Source organism: Ursus americanus, chromosome 3 (genome assembly GCF_024610735.1).
Source record: "Ursus americanus isolate L20-20 chromosome 3, mUrsAme1.1.p, whole genome shotgun sequence".
In the NCBI taxonomy this organism is placed as follows: domain Eukaryota; kingdom Metazoa; phylum Chordata; class Mammalia; order Carnivora; family Ursidae; genus Ursus; species Ursus americanus.
The window spans coordinates 59,047,254-59,066,734 of record NC_142129.1 but is presented as its reverse complement, the minus strand read 5'-3'; the positions used below and the strand labels follow the sequence as shown (position 1 = coordinate 59,066,734).

At 36.6% G+C, this 19,481-nt stretch overlaps 1 protein-coding gene across 7 annotated transcripts in view; it reads right to left on the bottom strand.

The window, feature by feature from the left end:
• Positions 1-8,552: 8,552 nt before the first annotated feature.
• ETV1 (ETS variant transcription factor 1) overlaps positions 8,553-19,481 on the bottom strand; it is a 90,847-nt gene continuing 79,918 nt past the window's right edge. For all 7 annotated transcript variants that reach the window (XM_087861020.1, XM_087861016.1, XM_087861017.1 and 4 more), the window contains 2 exons: positions 15,945-16,046; positions 8,553-11,404 (listed from right to left, as the gene is read on the bottom strand). In XM_087861020.1, coding sequence (XP_087717146.1) covers positions 11,183-11,404; positions 15,945-16,046 — 324 coding nt within the window. In that variant the 3' untranslated portion in view covers positions 8,553-11,182. The remainder of the gene's footprint in view (positions 11,405-15,944; positions 16,047-19,481) is intronic.

Below are 19,481 nucleotides of genomic sequence, written 5' to 3'. Positions count from 1 at the left end.
GACGGCTGCCACGGTAAACTCACAAGCGCCTTGCTGTTCCCTGTCACCTTGCTGCATCCACTGCATTTGTGCTGAATTTTCTCCTTTCCTAGTCACCTTTGTGCTTTGCATGTGACATAAGCATGTCTCAGTTGTGCCAGCACCACTGTCTTCCTACTGGCCTCACTGCTTTTAGCAATACTTCCCAACTTAGTATCAGCTGTGAATTTCACTGCCATGCTTCCACTCCTTTCTATTTTTTTCCTTCGGTATCATATTTAACCTGCACCTTGAGGGCAGTTGCTATCATGAGGTCCACATACCAGGGTAGAATTCAAGTCTCCTGAACGCCGAGGAGTCAAGCGACCAAGAGAGCTTGTGCTATCTTCTTGGCAGGTCTTTTGTGTAAAGCTAGGCAGATTAGATGACAAAGCCCCGGCTCGTCCTGAGACACAGAGAAAGATCAAATAACAGCACCGTGACAGAATCTTAGAACCTGAAGTGAATTAAATGATCTAGTAACATCAGTAACTATTTTCAAAAGCAACAAAAATGTTTGAGGTCAAATCTATTTTCTCCTTCCCCTAAATCTGGATTGTACACATTGTCTGAAATCATGGGGTGCATGCTGAATCTTTTATTCCATTTCTTTTTATCAAGCCTGAGAAAGCTGTGTGAATGTTAATATGTGCTGAATAAATCCTGGGATCCCTGTAGCACCTTCTAATGATGTGTTCCCAAGCTGCCCTATCACGGTTGATTATTACTTCTTTTCCTTGGCAATCCTTCATTTAATTTCCCCTCCTTACATCGGTGTTAATATTCCTGACTATTTGAATTCATTTTTGAGTTCGTGAGATGCCGTATCAAATGTTTTGCTAAAATCCAAATGTATTACATCTCCCACATTGCATTCATCCACTAATCTTGTAATTCAATAAAAAAAGCAATCAGATTTGTTTGGCATGATTTGTTCTGTGTAAACCCATGCTGCTTACTGCTCAATGGTGCTTAAATGATAAGTAGTGCTCAACGCAAATTTCCTCATCTAACTTCTCATTTTAGCTCAGAAAAGTCTATAGTGTTTTTTTGTTCATAGATTTTTCTCCTGGCACATAGCTAGTTTCTAGGTCCTACACACCAGAACGTACTAGTTTTATTACAGTACCATTTTTCTTTTCTTTTTCTTTTCCATTGCTTGTTTTTTTCCATTTATTATCCCTACTTTTTCCTATGAGATTTTCATTAAATTTATTATGTGAGCGGTCCCTTTATTCCCATGTTCCTACAGCATCTTTTCAGGAAGGTGGTAACTGGGGAGGGACAAGAACACTGTGAGAATACAATTTATTTCAAACATCTCTGAGAATAAAGGGCAATGCTTTCGTTATATTTATGCAATGCCTTTAGCCATATTAGTCATGTAACTAAGAAAGATAGAGTTGTCATTTTTCTCTTAAGTCTGAATCTCATACTTAATGGATGGTAATTATTTCATTTTAATGGATTCTTTCATTTTCACTTGACCGTAACTTAAATACTGGTTATGGGTTGAATTGTATCCTCCCTCCAAAAAGGAGGTATGTGGCCTGCTAACTGCAGGGCTTTGGAATGTGATCCTCATTAGAAACAGGGTTTTTACAGAGGTGAATTAAATGGAGGTCATGAAGGTGAGCCCTAATGGAATATGACTGACATCTTTCTGAAGAGGATAAATTGGACCGGGGGCCAAAGCAGAGGGAAGACAATGTGAAGAGACGCAGGGGGAAAAGGCCAACCATAAGCCAAGGAGAGGGTCCTGGAGCACACCCAGCCCTCAGAAAGTACCAAGCCTGCCAGCACCTTGATTTTAAACTCGCAGTCTCCAGAACTTGACACAACATTTCTGCCGCTTAAACTACCCTGTCTGCGCATTGTTAGGGCAGCCCTAGCAAACTCAGAGTACCTGCCCTACATCCGTATTATTTGTTCTCATCATTATTCCTCTTAGAGTAGACTTTTTGAGAACTTGGTCAACATTTCTGTTTCTTGCTAACCACTGCTTTATGCCCATGCAGCACATTAGCAGCCTTTAAGGTCCTGTAGGAATCAAAGAACTCTTGAAGGAAAGCGAAGAACGAAAAGGACATTCTATATTCAGCAGTCTTTCCATTCGGAAGGTGAACGATAATATTATTTTTAGGGACGGTGAAAAAGACTGGACTCCCAGCAGTCAATTCTGTTTCTTTTTAAGTTGCCGATGACTTGAGGCAATGACTTCTCATCAATTGTACAAGGGCTTGATGGGGCCGGAAGAAAGACTCCACCACGCCCTTTTACAGGCAAGGAGTCAGGACAGAAACCAAGGGTACTCTTGGGTTTTCTCTCCTGGGCTCTGAATCTTAAGTAAAGTGATGTTAGCATGGGAAGATAGTTGGTAATAATTGATTTCAGGAATGGTGACCTGAAAAGATTTATCATTATTTCTTGCTACCGGGAGTTTTATTAAAAACCCCGGTTCTTTATCATAGCCATGGGTTTTGCCATCTTACTATCCTTCTACTAAACTCCTTTTCCACTTAAAACAAGTAGAGTCGCAGTGCATTCATTTTCATGAGGACATATCTAAAATTCATAAGCCTTAAAATCTATCCAGCTCAGCCCCCCAGACACTCATATAGATGCCTAGGTCCCGAGCGCTTATGAACTGCCACCATTCCTGGACTGATAAAATAGAAGATACAGGAATATAAAAAATAAATGTTTTAATAAATATTATGAGTCACCACAGATATGGGGGGGAGGGAGGTTAATTTTATGAGGTCCTGATGTCCAGGAAAGACTCCCTCAAGTATATCTGTCCTGCAGGGATGGTGCGATGATTCAATCACAAAAAGTCATCACACAAGGCAACCCAAAAAGAGCGTTCTAATCAGGCCTTCTGATCTACACAGTTCAGGTAAAGAGTGAATTTATTTTCCAAAGTTTGAGAGTGAAAAGTGGGCACTGTCAATAATATGCAGGGACCAGAAGTGAATTGTTCCAGGCAGACAGGGACTACCCCAGTATCCCAGAGGTTCTTAGGCAGGTATCAGCCTATGAGCTCTCTGCTATGAAACAGTCATTGCCACTGCAATGTTGAGGTGGAATGCGTCAAAGACCAGAAATAATTCAGCGTAGGAGATGCTTTATTCATCTCTGTCGACCTTTTTAAGCTTCTATCCTAGGTTGGGGACAGGGGGTCCCTTGTCAGGGCGGGTAACAAGCCACAGCATCTGCAAAATGGGGCCTCTGGGGGTTGAAAACCACCTCATCCATTGGTTACTGTTGCTTGGAACCATCAAACCAACAACCATAACTAATACAATAGCCCCGTCAAGACACAGTGAGAAATCCCAGTCTGTACACGTACACAGCAAGAGGGCATTTGATAAACATTTTTAATCAAGATGTTCAGGATCAAGGCAGTCTAACAGGTAGAGTCAGCAGTCTGCCCTGCCTTGATTTATAAATTTGGACCATCCTCCTGCATTATGGGCCACATTACACTTAGTGATTAATTAAATGCTTCATTTTATGGTAATTAGCAGGATTGAATTTACTCATTATATTAAAAAAAAAAGAATCTCTGCTTCCCACTGTCACTAGCATTCTTATGGCTACTTCTTTACCATACACCTTTTGCATAGAGTCTGTGCACTAAGTGATAGACTATTTCAGCCCAGCTGGTACACCACGTCATACCACTCTCCAAGTGTTAGATCTACATGGGTTAGTCTTATTTAGTTTGAGTGCAGGGATCACTTTTTATAAATCTGTTGTATATTCCATACGGTCTACCTATGGAATGGGGCATTTAATTTGAATGCTTCAGAAAGTGCACAATCAGCTGATTTTGTAGCAGTGTTTAATATCAATTTGTGGAAGATTCTTATCAAGGAATTTTGAGAGATTAAATCAATGGATTTCCCAACATAGAACAAATCGAAATGAATAATCTCAAGTCTGTTCTAATATGAATGAATTAATATTCACTCAATGAATAAATCAGTGTGTGATGTACTTTTCCTTTGGGATCTAAACTATCCAAACATTTATTTTCATTTTTCTCCTTGCTTTGGTTTTAGAAATACTACCTCAGGGTTACTACATAATCACAATTTTTTGTGAAAATAAGTAAACAGCAAATCGTGCAGAAGTCATTTTTCAGTTGATTCTATTTCATCATTTCCTTGATACTGGAATTTCAGAGATAAGCATGCAAAATAATTAGAATGGCAATTTTGCATGTTATTTGTAACATTTACTATTTATAAGCTATTCATGAAACAAGTAAAAATCAACAAACAAAATTGGAATGTATCCCATTTGGGCCTGGTATTATACATCTGAGAAAAAAACTAAATATAAGAATAGATTCTTACCTCTTCACATGCTACCCTTTCAATAATGAAGCAAAAGTTTACTCCGTAAGTGCATCATTATAAACAAGCCACCTTAATCTCTGTGACCGAGCACCACAATGCAAGCAATAGATTTTGAAAGGAACCTATAAGAGATTTGGCAAGTCAGAGAAAAATATTCTATTTCTTTTCATTTAGAAAGTTCTTAGTGTTTAGACTTAAGAATATGGTGAGAGGGTCTGGTGGAGAGATGCCCATGTTATCTTGATAGCCTAGTTTAATTAATTAACTATTGTTATCTAATCCAGCATGTTTATGAATTTTTTTAAAAAATTATCTGAAATTATCACTCTTACAGAGTTTTAAACATACTTTCAGTGTGTTGGTGCTTTTACGATATGTTAATCAAATCTGTCACTTCAAATTTAAAAAACATGAATGCAAAACAGTCACTGCTTGACATGGCTTGTGTAAAGGGACTGTTTTTATTTGTTAACATACCCCCAAATAACACAGTTATTTTCAAAACAGCCAATAAGCTGGTTATCTAATTGAACTTTTCCCCCTGCAACAATAATTGGGGCTTTGTAGACGTAGGGTTTATGCATAAGGTCTATTTTTTTCTTTAATAAAGCCATTAAACTACAGGGTAAAACCAAGAACAACCTATTAATGAAGAAACTGCTATAAATTATTAGAAAGCAGAAAAAGCTGCATTTTTAACCTTTTTAATTTCTACATATAACAAAGTACCTCCTGTGGTAGTTTTAATAATACTTAAAGAATAAAAGGATCTAGATGGTTCGGAAATAGTGGTGATGGTTGCACACATTCCGCACGTAACTAATGCCACCGGATCACACACTTAAACAGTTAAAACGTCAGGTTTCATGTTATATATATTATACCACATTTTTAAAACAAAAAATTAAAGAATTTAATATTTATGATTAAGTATAAAGTAAAATATTTCTGCAGTATTAAAAGTAGGATAGCATTTTAAATTGCAGTTTAAAAAGTAGTGCCATCTGCGTTTTTTTTCCCTCCCATTTTTTTCCCCCCATTTTTCTTCCTCCAATTAAATTCACGTTGAACTACAGGACAAGTACTTTTACTAGCTATTCAGAAAATTCAAATGTATGTAAGATGTCACAGTCCCCTTTGCAGTAATGTGACATTAACAAAATTAAGATTTCTCTATAAAACAGTTTCTATGCTTTGAGTTCTACTTTCTAATTTGAAAATCTGCTGCTTCTTCTGAATCATATAAATTCAAATTTACTGTGCTTTAAAAGTTTTCTGGAAAATCTATTACTTTCAGAAGTCATGTCTAATAGCATAAATCATGGGGGCAGTGTTTACAACTTTCTGACGAATTTGATCAGTACATCTGTCTCTTTTGGTAGCATTAAGCTATATCCTTCACCAGTAGGGGAAAAAAAACCACAAAAACAAGACACCACCACCAACAAAGTGGTACTTCAATCATTTTGATTTCTAAATGCTTAAAGACTTGGGGGAAAAAAACAGAGTTTGATGTTGCTGTGTTTAAATAGCACTTGATTTCTTTGTCAGATTTTTCTATAAAGATTATTCAAAAATGGTTAAGGAAACGTTTTAAGTAAGACTGTGTCTCAGCAAAATGTGAATCATTGTTACATACATTTTTAAGTCATTAGAAATTTAAATTAAGAGTGTAGTTAGGTCCAAGTTACAGAAAAAAGTAGAGTTTAGGAATTTGCCTGTGATCACATGACATCTTGACACAAGGACATTTGGTTTTGCCACGAGCCTCAGCTTCTCCTCGATAAAGCCAATGAGTGATAGAGGCATGCGTGCAGGCTGGCACATGGGGGTCATAATTTAGATAGCTACCTTCCCTAAATTTCTTCCTAATATAGTTGCTGAAAGGATTAAGTGAAATAATGTATTAAAAAAGATTAGAACATAAAACTAGAAAAACATTTATCAGGTGTCTTGGGAGCTTACTCACCGGAAAGAGAACAGACGGAAAGTGGGGGAAGGGCAGTAAAGACATTTCTCAAGTGCCTTGGTCATACATTAAACGATTTAAATGATTCAGACGGTTAGAAGCAAGTCAAAACTTCAGGCAACCTTTATCAGTTTTAGATGTGTCACCATCCAGAGTGATCATGATAATACTTTCAGTTTCTGGACTTTGAGATTTAAATTTTGAGCATATTTAATTTGCTCTCATCGCAAATTTCATAGCATGTTTTCTCAAACCATAATTTCAATACATCCAAGTGAACTAAAAATGTCTTCCCCATAGAAACATAAATATCATTTTAGAATGGAAGTAAATAAGAATATTTGGAGTCTACGAGCAGAATAAAAAGAAAAACAAAACAAAAAAACCCTACCCTACATATAATTCCTAAACCATACCTATTTTATATATAATTTAACATTCCAAAATCATCATTACTTCTATAAAGGTGTCCACTTTCTTAAACTATATGTTTCCATAATGTTTTTATAAATAAATCTTTCTAAAGGAGTCTCATGTTAAAAAAAAAAAATTAAAGTCAAGCCCTGAGAGTACTAGTTCAGTTCTCAGTATTAGGCCAAATTCCTCAGTATCATGTCAACACTGATATCTTCTGGAATCTTGGCTGTTATGAAATTCTTATCACAATTGCTTAATATGCTCAATATGCTTTTTAATTTCCTTTTATTATTTTGACCTAATTTCTTTCTTTCTTTCTTTTTTTTACAACTCTATTTTCTCCCCCTTCATGCCAAACTCCAACTGGAAAATAGCTCACTCACTTATTTTAAAATTTTTTTTCTCTTTTAAGATACCCAGTATGAAACATTCAAATGGCCTTCTAATGTTTTGTCTTTATAAGCTCTTGAAAGTGTTGCTTGATAGACCAAGTAACTCATTTTAGAAACTTCCATGATCTAGTTAACTGCTATCACAGTGGGTAAAAGACTTCTGTCCTTGTCATATAAAGATAAGTCAACTCATATTTTAGAACTCTTCTTTTGAGTAACAGACATACTCCATAATTCTTACCTAAAAAATAGTAATCCCTTGCAGATGTTAAGATCATATAGTAACAAGTCATACTAGCACAAAAAGAAATTTATTTAAAAAATATAACTCTGGGTTGGACAACAGAATTAACTGTGCTACTACTCTATAATGATCACACCTTACTTTTTTTCTCTCATTACATAATATTTACATGAGGGGTTATTAAATCATATCAAAGCTTGATGCAATTACCAGATGCTTTAGTGGAACAGGTGAACTTTAATAGAATGCTTTCAGTACCATTTCTGCCAAGTAAAACTATTTCGATGGTAAACAAAAATGTTCTTCAGTAACTTCTAATCCTACCTCCATCAACAGACCATTTTTGCCCATCGGTAAATCAATCAGTGTATTTATAAGGGTCTTCATCTACGTTATCACGCAGCTGAGTAACAGTACCCTCCTCAGGCCCCTCCATAGCTACTGGGAACCCGTGAATGATACCGACTTCGAAGATGTGATCGAGTTAAAGATCTTGAGAGGGACAGATTAGAAGAGGTAGGCAGAGGAAGATTAGACTTTAGTAGACAAAGGGATGTGACCATAGAAACAGAGGTCTGAATGAAGAAGCCAGGAGCTGGGAGAATGCCAGCAGCCTCTAAAAGTAGAAGTTAGAATGGGATTCTCCCCTGGAGCCTTTGACAGGAAGCCCTACACACACACTTTGATTTTAGCACCTTCAGACTCATTTTGGATTTCTGATCTTCAGGACTACAAAAGCATACATCTGTGTAGCTTCAGACCATTAACTTTGTTATAGCAGCTACAAGAAGTTAAAACAATCTGTAAAAAGGAGGTTCAAATAAACGACCTCTAAAATCCTTCTAGGATTTGAGAGAACTGCTCTGCACAGTTAGCTTTGTGGACTTTTATTTTTCAGCATTTTTCACAGGCATAACTTATGAAAAGTCATTTTTCATGAGTTATTCAGGATATAATATCCTTTGATTCTTTGTTGGAATCAGTCTGTTGGGTAATAAATAGCATGTCACCATCAAGAGGCAGCAAACACTAGGGGAGATACTTCTTTTAGTTTACACAGTGGAAGGAAAATGTTATATTTTTAATTAATTTTCTATGTTTGAGTAGCCAATTCATTTAGAAATTCAAAACACGAGATTCTTGCAGAAATCAGCTGCCAGATTTATTAATCTATCCGAAAATAAAAACACAAGTGAACAAAAAGTAGAATAAAAACAGAACTTAAAAAAAAAAAAACTTTAGAATACATTTCCCGAAAGAGTTTATAATGCAATGTTTTGAACCCTTCTGTATTAGAAATATCCTTAATGTTGGCCAATTACTCATTTTTTTTGTGAGTCACTACATTAAGCATAAAAATAGTTTGTCCTTAAATATTATATAATTAATACCAGTTCTTCCTTTGATTCCTTAAGATAACTCATAGTCCAATTCTTCCCCAATGGGAAATTAGAACTAGAATTTTAAAAAGAAAAAAGAAAAAGGAAAAAAAAAAAAGAAAAAGAGGGGAAAAAAAAAAAGGAAAAATCCTCAATACAATTTCATTTAGATGATATTTTAAAGACCCACTTCTAATTTCTCCTTCAATTTCTCCAAACATGTTAATTCTCTAATAAATCTTTAGCTGAATATTTTAAAATTTGTTTTTACTCTAAGTGCTGTAAATGGCAATAGTGGGGGGGGGGAAGTTCTCATTTTTAAGGCATACTTCTTAGCCCATAATGGGCCAAATGATATATAAGGTATATGCAGAACGATCATTGAAATCACAGGTTACATACATACGTTGAAATTAAAATAGGCCTTTTTGTAGGATTAAATGTGAGTAGTATTGATTACGGTATGTGGGTTTCCCAATAACTGTTCAATTTGGATACATGGGCTGTGATCTGTGCCACACTGGAAAATGGGTAGCCAGGAAATCATCTTTCAACCATCTTTCCTGTGCTCGTCAAGAAATGCTTTTATAGGTTCATTTCAGCTTTGTGTTTAGGATTTTTTTTTTCTTAACATTTCACTGTAGACGCTTAAAAAATGTTGTTCCTCTGGGATATTGATGGACTGAACAAAATTCAGGTTTCTTGTTTGAATGGTTTAGCAAGCTATTCAAAGATTTATAACACCGTTTACTTTGTTGGGTTTTTTGGGGTTTTTTTTTTTTTTTGGTCCAAGGTGAATGAAACAACATATTCCGCTTTCAATTATTTTCTCCAAATGCCAAACACAAACAAAACAAAAACCTTTGAAACTTTAAATCTTTAAGTCTTCTTTCAAACAATCCAATCACATTTACACAAGTGTCTAAAACAAGATGAATATCAGTGCCAGCACTATGTCATATACAGCAACTTCCTCAGGTTCTTCGACAGTTTGTAAGTAATTTTCTATTTCACCAAAAGTTACAAAAGTTTCCACAGTTTCCCTTAGCAAGCTGAAGCTTACTCTTCATTTGTCAATGTGCATACAAGCTGCTTATAGCATAGCATGGCGTAAGCGATTTTTTAAGCAATAAATGGTTTGAGTCATCTATTTTGTCCTGAAATGCTATCTGTAGTTAACTGCATTGCTTATAAATGGTCATAGTAAATTCAGCATGAAAGAGAATATTACAGAAAAGACAGCAGCAGAAGCATTAGCATTATCTAATATTTATATATGTTATCAACATAACACAGCAGTAAAAGGTTTAAATGCATATCAACGGGTACCATGTCTAAAAATTACTATAGTACCTATTTAGTGTATTGGATATTTTTCTTAAGGAGTGCTTGCTGTATCTAGAACAGCATAATATGTGATTTAGTACAGTTAATTCTTATCGATTAAATAATGTTTATGTACTGAAGGAAGTGAGATATTTTTTTTTTGCTTCACTGTGATCCCAGATTTAACATTTAAATGAAGATCTCAAAGGACCATGACATATCATTATTTAACTGAAATGGGCTTCAAAATATTTAAACGACAGTATGATTTGTGTCTAAACAGCAAGGTGGCACCAGGTACACGGAATGCTACTGGCCTGTGACTCAGTTTGGAGCCAGAGTCCAAAATTGTGCCCCTCATTTACAGTCATGGTGATCACTCAACTTCAGAGAGAATTACCCATTTTATGGTTATCCTCTGTGAGTCAGATAGAAAGCAAAACAAAACAAAAAACAGCAAAGGCGATCTCTAAATACCTTTTTACAACAGGTGCAAAACCAGTCATTTCTAACAATTAAACTGCCATTTACAGTAGTTTTTTTTTTGTTTTTTTTTTTTTGTTTTTTAAGTTTTTTTTGTTTGTTTGTTTTTTGTACACCTTGCAGAGACTCAGAAATGATAGGGGAAAATGCCCAAGGCAAATAGTCTCCAAGTGGATATTTACAAATGTGAATTAACTGTACCATAGATACCCAGAGAAAATGAACATTTTCTTATGTTGTTATGAAATCAAATAAACATGATATAGCTTCATCATACTTAAAACCTGTAGGACCCCATCCCAAGCCTAAGTAAAAAGTAATCCCCATATTCCCCCACCCATTCACCCATTATCTTCCTGTTACATAGAATAAATGTTTAGATTACTCCCACCCGCCCTCAAATAAAGTGCGCAGTCCATGGCAGACCATAGAATAATGCAACAGGAAAGCCCCTTTATGTGTATTATTATTTAAAAATAAAATACAAACAACAAAAATCAAACAAAGATCGAAGAGAACTCGGAGATTCTCTGCATCCTGCAAGAAGAGGAGAAGCGCGAGGAGGCCCTGCATGACTGTCACTTATGTTAATACACATAGCCTTCATTGTAGGGGTGGGGGTTGCAGCAGCCCCCTTCCGGCATGTAGGCCATGCTCTCGTCAAAGTGAGACAGAGGCACCGTGTCCTCTTCATTGATGTGACGTTCCATGTCCGTCTTCAGCAGCGGGCGCTGATTATCTGGGAAGGCCATGGAGAACAGGGCTTCCGGATCACACACAAATTTGTAGACATATCTCTCTCCGGCCACCTGATGAAAACACGGAAGAGAAAAACCCATCCTTATGTATGGTGAGGGACGTTAACTAAGCTTACCGGGGTGATCATGCCATGATATATACAAACAGTGAATCGCTATGTTGTGAACCTGAAACTGACATAAGGTTATATGTCAATTAAGTTCAGAAGAACCACAACCTTCACCATCCCCAAATGGGAAAGAAAAGAACAAAAACATGGTTTAATATGTCAGAAAGCATGTATAACAAAAGGAAAGCAATCAAGAGTTAGCAGATAACATTAAAGCAAAAAGAAAAAAAAAAAGTCCTTAATTTGTAGAATAAACTTCAGTCCAATAGAGAGATATGTGGCCTTGAGTAATGATTGACCTTGAGTAATAATACATTACATTCATTCCAGGCACAGCTAGAAAGCTTAGCAGTTTGCTCGTTTTAATATAAAGGTAAACTTACATTGTTATTTGGGGGGGGGGGAATCAATGATTTCATGTGGGCATCTTACATTGAAATTTTTTTCCTTTGCTTTAAATGGTAATATCTTTATTTATAAAATAACTGGACCTTTAAGTTGTAGTGTCTCCCTCTTAATATTACATTTCTGAAATTGTAGAAAACCTAAACTTCCAAACCTTAAAAGAAAAATGTGCTGTGTTCCTAATAAGTCTAGACTAGTGACTCACTGATTCACAAGGTGAACTGGTTCTTTTCTCTTTTCTCTCTCTTTCTCTCTTTTTTTTTTTTTGGCAATGTGTATTCTAATCTAAAAAAAAAAAAGATGCATAGCTTTATTTAAATGAAAGATGGATCAAGGGACAGCATTATCCTGGGTACATCACTTTTAAAACTGAAGGCAAGATGCATTAGACAGAAGTTAAGGATGTGTGTAAAGTGTCAAATTGAAGTAAGAGGTGTAAAAAGTGAAAGGAATTTAAAATATACAATGCATAAGGAGGAAATGAGAAAAAGAAATGTGACAGCTGCCTGAAATAAAGGAGAAGTAGCATAATTTGTAGGGAATGACATGTCCCAAACTTAAATTTTGAAGAATAATGTTTCTCTAGGAAATTATAAACAATTGAGTGAAATAAATATGCACATCCCCGCCCCCCGCCATTAACAGACAAAACTGAGGTTCTCAAAAAAATGGGGGGGGGGGGGTCGAGGAGGGTGGGAGGGTGTGTGTGTATGAATACAATTCTTTGTATTGACATTGAGGTAAATCTTCATGTGTATGCAGAGATTAGTAATTTTAGAAAGGCGAAAATTATTCAATGCCTCTGGGTTCCTATGTATCAAAAAAAGGCACTGCTAGCTGCTTTGTGATGTAGGAGGATGTTAAGTTCATGGTTTATAAATTATCTGTATATGTTTGGAAAATAAGAATCAACTACCAAGAGTGCTACTGTTCTGGACTCAAGATTTAGAACACTGTTTCGTCCTGGATGTTTTACCTCGTAAGAGGAACCAATTGAGAGAATCCGAAGAATATGAATATCCTTAGGTTTGAAAACAGTGAACAGTTAGTTTTTATGAGTTTGGACAGGTTTCTTAATCAGTCCTCAGTTCCCCTTTTTTTGTGCAATAGAGGTGGGAACAGCTCCTTTGGAAAGCTTCTCGTAAAACTGAGATGGAAGTCTCTAGGACATTGCACAGCAAACAGAGGAGCTGGTGTAAATTTATTTACTTTAATCCCATATAAAAAGGAAATTAAGTTCATGAAGGCGAAACTGCCATAAAAATAAAAACAGGCAATATCAGAAACAAAGCTAAGATATGAAATCCTAGTTTTCCTGTTTTTCTTTATTCAAAGCATTTTGAGGGGAAAAAAATATATAAATGGCCTGCATACCTTAGAGCATTTAATAACCTGCTTTGTTTTGTTTGGAGCTGTAGAAAAAGAGGTATTTGCTTCAGGCTACTGGTAGCTTTTTTATTCAACTTGTTGCTATTGGTTATAATTAGAAATGATCTGATAAATCACTGTGGGGAATTAAAATGTAGAGCACGCAATCAAGATTATAAAATCTCTTAAAGGAGTCGGCCTTAACTCACGGCTTCCTACTACTTTTCTTATGAAAAAACATTTTTGGAACTACTACCATACTTACTAAACTACGCTAAATGTCATGGAGTTTAGAACAAGGGCTGATAATTACCAAGGGAAATCATGTCTTTCATTACTAGTAATACAATTACAATCTAGAAAATGCTGTACCTTAAATATACCCAAACCGCAAAGCTGAGATAGATAAAACATGAATTTTATAGGAGAGATGAATCAGAAGTTAACAAGGAAGTAGCTTTTGAACTGTGCTTTGAAATACTAGACATTTAAATTATGTGTTAACTTTTTAAATCTCAGAAGCAACATAAAAAAACGGGCAGAAAATTAAAAATTATAGATTAAACCAAAAGAAATAATGCTTTGTCATTATATCATCCACAAATATCTACTGTTAAAGTATTTGCATAGATTTCTCTAGGCATTTCTAAGTTTTGAAATAGAAGGTTCACACATGCACAGTCTAAAAGCCACACTCCATCATTTCTTATCTCTTCCAGAACTACTGAAATAAGCAGGGTTTTTTTTTACATGTTTAGATCCATTTGATTATTTTTATTTCAATTTCTAAGCTTTCCATTTAATTGTCCTTCATACACACCACATACATACATAATTTAAGTTTATAAACAAGTGTGGTCATAAAAACATTTTCCCCTACACGCTGAAATATGAAATTCTACATCATAGGTTTTTTGTTTTTTAAGGACAGCATAATTTCCCTCTGCACGACTCTTAGAATTTTCTTAACTTTTAGTACGGTACAGATGTTAGGTAAAATCAGAAGGTAAGACACTCTATACAGAGGGAACAATATCAGTGAAGCAATGAGGGAGTCACAGTTGTGTCAAATGGTAGCAAGTAAAATGCCTCGGCACATGAGGAAGAAGTGTGAATATGTCTGTAAAAATTGTAAAAAGCCTTCATTTTTGCGCTAGTTACAAGTACACTTCAATTTTGTACGTTTCACCATTAAACAAACTATGCTTTCTTATATTATGCAGCAACACCCCAAAAGTTCTGTCACATACAGACATTTTGCTAGTCTGTATCAGCTGATAAATAAGTTGTTGCAAATAGTTTCTTTTACCTTATTTCATTTAATGATGACAACTTTATGAAGAACACCACCATATAGCAGAAAAGGAATCTGTTCAAAAGGTGACCCAAGGAGAAGGCAGCATGCAAACCTAAATCCTGTCTGCACTTGCTTTGACCGCTGCGCACCACTGCCCAGGGGAACTGGGCACCTACAGCGCCAGCCCACCGCACGCGCCAGGAGTTAGCGAGACGGTGAGGGAAATGAAAGGAATGGACCGCGTCTCAAAGGATTTGGCTGCAAATAGAAAAGGTGGGTAGGAGGAAGGGAAGAATTAAAAAACGACCCCAGGGTTGAGGTGGAGAGGACAGGGGAACAGGTAGTAAACGGTTATATATCTTGAAGGTGAGATTCAGGGAAATAGGAAGTAACGAATTCAGCCTTATCTTTTGAGGATCTTGGGCATTCTAACGTCTGAGCTAGCAAACTCCAGAGCACCGATTCCCTTCGGTCTAAAAACTCAATGATGCTGTTTCCTCTACTCTAGTAGGTTTCATGTAGCAACTGGTCTAGTTTTTCTTGGCATAACTATAGTGGTATAAAAATATGCCACAATCTGCAATATCTAACTATGTTTGTGTCCCCCAAATGAACAAAGGATGCAAAATAAAACAGTAATGTTCACAAGAGATACATCATAAACTTAGTTCAGTCTAGACAATTGGAATGAATACACATGCAGAGCTGAAGGATGTAACAGTAATAGCCAGTGTTTAATCTTTATTCATTTATTCTTTGCCTTCTTCAAAAATTGTATATTTTGTTCTAAGTGTACTTCATTTGTTTTATCTTAATCCTTTTTTTTAAGCCACCTTCAACTATTAAGAGAAGCTCATTTGAGATAAAATACAATTAACTTCACTCACCAATGAAATAATATCAAATACTTATTTTTAATAAACAGTTTCACTTTCAAACAGCAAAACCAGGCAAGACTTCAGACAAGAAGAAAAGCATTTTCAGGAGAATAAGAAATGTTCTGAAAGTTTTAAGAATCAGAACAAGGAGGGGAAAAGTAAGAATTCAGTTACCGCTGGAATCCATAAACAAAAGCATTTCAAAATTATGTAATTGTGGCGAATGCAGCAGACTACCGACAACTTCTGGGGATATATGGGAATATTAGTACTGAAACAACATTTTTTACCAAATACGGTAATTGGGACTCCCAGAAAGTCTACTGGTTTCTAGAAGATATGATTACATAGGTCTATAATGCCCATGAATTTATAAATAGAAAGGTTTGTTATATCAAAACCAAGAGCTAAGCATATGTTAAAATGAGTGAAAACCTTGCTTCAGCAATGCAATGATATGTGGCTTTTAAAGTATGACATGCAGATTAATGTGCGACATTTCAATGAATTTTAATGCTGTTGTAGCTGCTCACCTTTTGCATGATTCCTTTCTCATAGTAATAGCGAAGCGAACGGCTAAGTTTATCATAGTTCATAGCTGGCCTGTTTTTCTGAATGCCCCAACGCCGGGCCACCTGCCACCAAAACAGAATTTACATTGTAGTGTTAAGTATTACCTTATCAAGATCTTTCATAAAACATTAGTGAATTAATCAGTTACTTCCAAATCTTCCAAAACACATCCAAATTAAAGACATAAGTAAAGAGGCAAAAGCTATCATGATCTGAATTTTCCTGTGTCCTGGTTTGCTTTTAAGCCAGGCATGCAGTGATCATTCTGAAACTTCACAATAGAATTCTTTGTCACTATTGTTTTGGATACAAAATTAAATGGAAATAAGGGGATGTGTTTACAATGGGCATGAACAGGCTGCAATTCACCATTCTGAGATATACTGCCTGTTCTTTGCTTCTTAGTTTTTCAGATAAAACCTACAGACCAAGAACAGCTTACTGATCTCTTTGTGAAGGTGTTTTCTGACGTTATGATACACTAAAGAAAAAAATATCCTGTTTGATACCAAATAAAAGAATGAACAAGTGGCATTGTATGTGTAGCAGAGGAAACAGTATACAAATTCATAATCTGAACTGCAAATAATTTTTATTGCCCAAAGCAGCACCAGAATAAAACTGTAACCAGTACTAAACTGGGGAATTAAGAATTCATTTAGAGAACAGTAATTGGATACTAAAAATAAGAAGGAAGTGGAAAAGGTCACCACGTACATGAGTCCACAAACAAAAACCTCTAAAGCAGAATGTCTACTTTGTTGTTTAGTGAAAAATCTCAGAGCTTTTGAGAATGTGGCTTTGGGGGAGCAACTTATCAGGCAAAGCAGAGTTTTTCAAGGAAAACTCCTTCCCCAATGTACAAGTACCCCCCACCTAACCACCATCCTGGGCTGGCTGAAGCATCACACTGAACCGTGTAGCCTGCTTTTGCAACCCCAGCTAAAGTCAGATTCTCGTTCATTTCCGTATTTTATTAGTCTGAGCAGAAACTGCGGCTGTCATGCGTACCTAGGCAACCCCAAGAGAACATTATCTAACAGGGTTAGTGTTTTCCTTCATTTCTATGAAATTCCAAGTTGTTGCTATGTCACATATCCTAAAATAGACTGCTTTTCAGAGAGATCATTCTGTCTCTCTCTACTTTATTAGCAATTACCTTTCCCCAGGGTTTGTTTTTTTCTTTCAAAAATACTGATCCTTGCTATTTTCTCCCTCCCTAATTTGTATTTCCTGAATGAAGATACAATGTAATTTAGCCACATGCATCAGTATACTTTTTTAAGAGCAGAGAGATGTGATGTAACAGGAACGTGACTACACATGCAAGCAGTCACCAGGGCAAGTACATCTGAATTTCCAAAGACAAATTACATTTGAATGTAAGTGTTCGAAGCCATAGTGCAATGGGAGGGTGGCAATAAGAAATGAAAGCCATACTATCTGAATAAAATGTCTTTTCAAAACCTAACAATGGACATCAGCAAATCTTTAACAGATTTGGCAAGTGAACAGCACGCTAACCGGGAAGGGCCATGAAAAGAAACTCTTACTGTTTCCTTAAATTGAACACCAGTTTCTGAATACCTTTTCATTTGTAAATGATTCTCCTCTAGAAATTCACCAAGATGCACCTAGAAAGTAAAATACTTGCAAACTTTAAGACAACCCAGTGGACGGTGCCTGGGTGGCTCAGTCAGTTAAGCATCTGCCTTCAGTTCAGGTCATGATCCCAGGGTCTCGGGGTCGAGTCCTGCACTGGGCTCCCTACACAGCGGGGAGTCTGCTTCGCCCTCTGCCCGCCCCACCAGCTCTTGCTGGCTCGCTGTCTCGCAAAAATAAATAAAAATTAAAAACAAAAAAACAAAAAAACCCAGACACCCCAGTGGAAGTCTCTAGGGAAAGAAAGATGATTTTTTTTGATACCATCAGCAGAGTCTGACTCTTAGGATGCCAGTTAATTCTCAGCACAAGTGGGTATTAGTAGACATTTTAAAAGAATAAAATATATTCCTAGAGCTGTTTGGATTCATTCAACGTCACATTCATCATAAAGAGAAGTGGGACACACCAAAATGCCTATGAGATGCAGACAAGTTATGCAGGGTGAGTAAGTTCTAGAGATCTGCTCTACCACAACGTGCCCACAGTTAACCATACTGTATTGGACACTCAAAATCTGACAAGAGGGCAGATCCCATGTTAAATATTATCATCACAATAATAAAAATAAAACAGATTGAAACGTAAACTCAACAGATAATACAAATAATTTCCAGGATAGGTTAGACCACCTATGAACTCAAAAGCCCATTCAGCCCTCCTGTGTGAGCCACCCACCACGGCTATCTCCAGCACGGCTAAAAGCCAAGGCAGCATTCTCAACGTAGAGTGGGTGCAGTGGTGGCAACACTTCCAGTGGCTTCCTTACGATACTCCTTCAAGTGAAAACTTCGACTATTAGTAAGGAAACTGAAAAGGCAACTGCACTATAAAAATCTCTCTTGGGGCACTTGGGTGGCACAGTCGGTTAAGCAGTTAAGGGTCGAACTCTTGGTTGCCGTTCAGGTCATCATCTCAGGGTCGTGGGATGGAGTCCCATGTCGGGCTCGGCGCCCAACGTGGAGTTTGCTTGCTCCTCTCCCTCTGCTCCTCCCCCCATGCACACTCTCTCTCTCAAATACGTGCATAAATAAAATCTTTTAAGAAAATCACTCTTATTATCAAATGAATTAAGTTAAGACAATGTAATAGCTCAAGCATTAACGGATTTTTAAAACCATGTTTGAATACCCAACAGTAAACCTGGAAACCACAATCAGGTCCTGGTTATCAGACTTTCTGGTAACTCTTCTAGCTCAACACGTTTGAATATCTTTGAAAGACTTCTTCTCTAAGTCCTAGAGATGTTTTACTATGTTAATAATTGTTCCTGAGACAATTCCCTAGGATCCATGATTAATTTGAAAATAACGTCTCATTATCTCAAATATCTCAAAAAGAGATGTTAAAGAGCCTGTGCCTGCGAATGTTACCCAAACACACCAAGCAAATAATCAGCACAGGACGACAGTCTCACTCAATATCATTTTAAACTGCACAATGAAATAGAAAGAAATGAACCAATGAGTATCTCCTACAAGGATGGCTCCAGAGGCGCCTTCCAGGAGCCATGCTGACAGAGACCCTCAAAGATCTCTTGTGTGGTACAAGAAGGAGGGTGACTGTGGGCCACAGCGGCAAAGAAATTTCACTAAGACTTTCCAAAGAGTAAGTTTAAATGGCACAGCCGTTGCCTAATGGAAGCAGTTGCCAACAGTGAGTAAAGCGGCATTAGAAATGTGATGTTTCATTTTGAACAAAAGCTTTAGGAGACTTAGTACTTTCTGAACAATTACCACTGAGTTAGTTACTCTTTGGAAATGGTCTACTGACTCTGAATCACCTGGCCCTCTTTTACTTTGTGAGTCTACCACAGAAAAGGTATCGAAATGTTT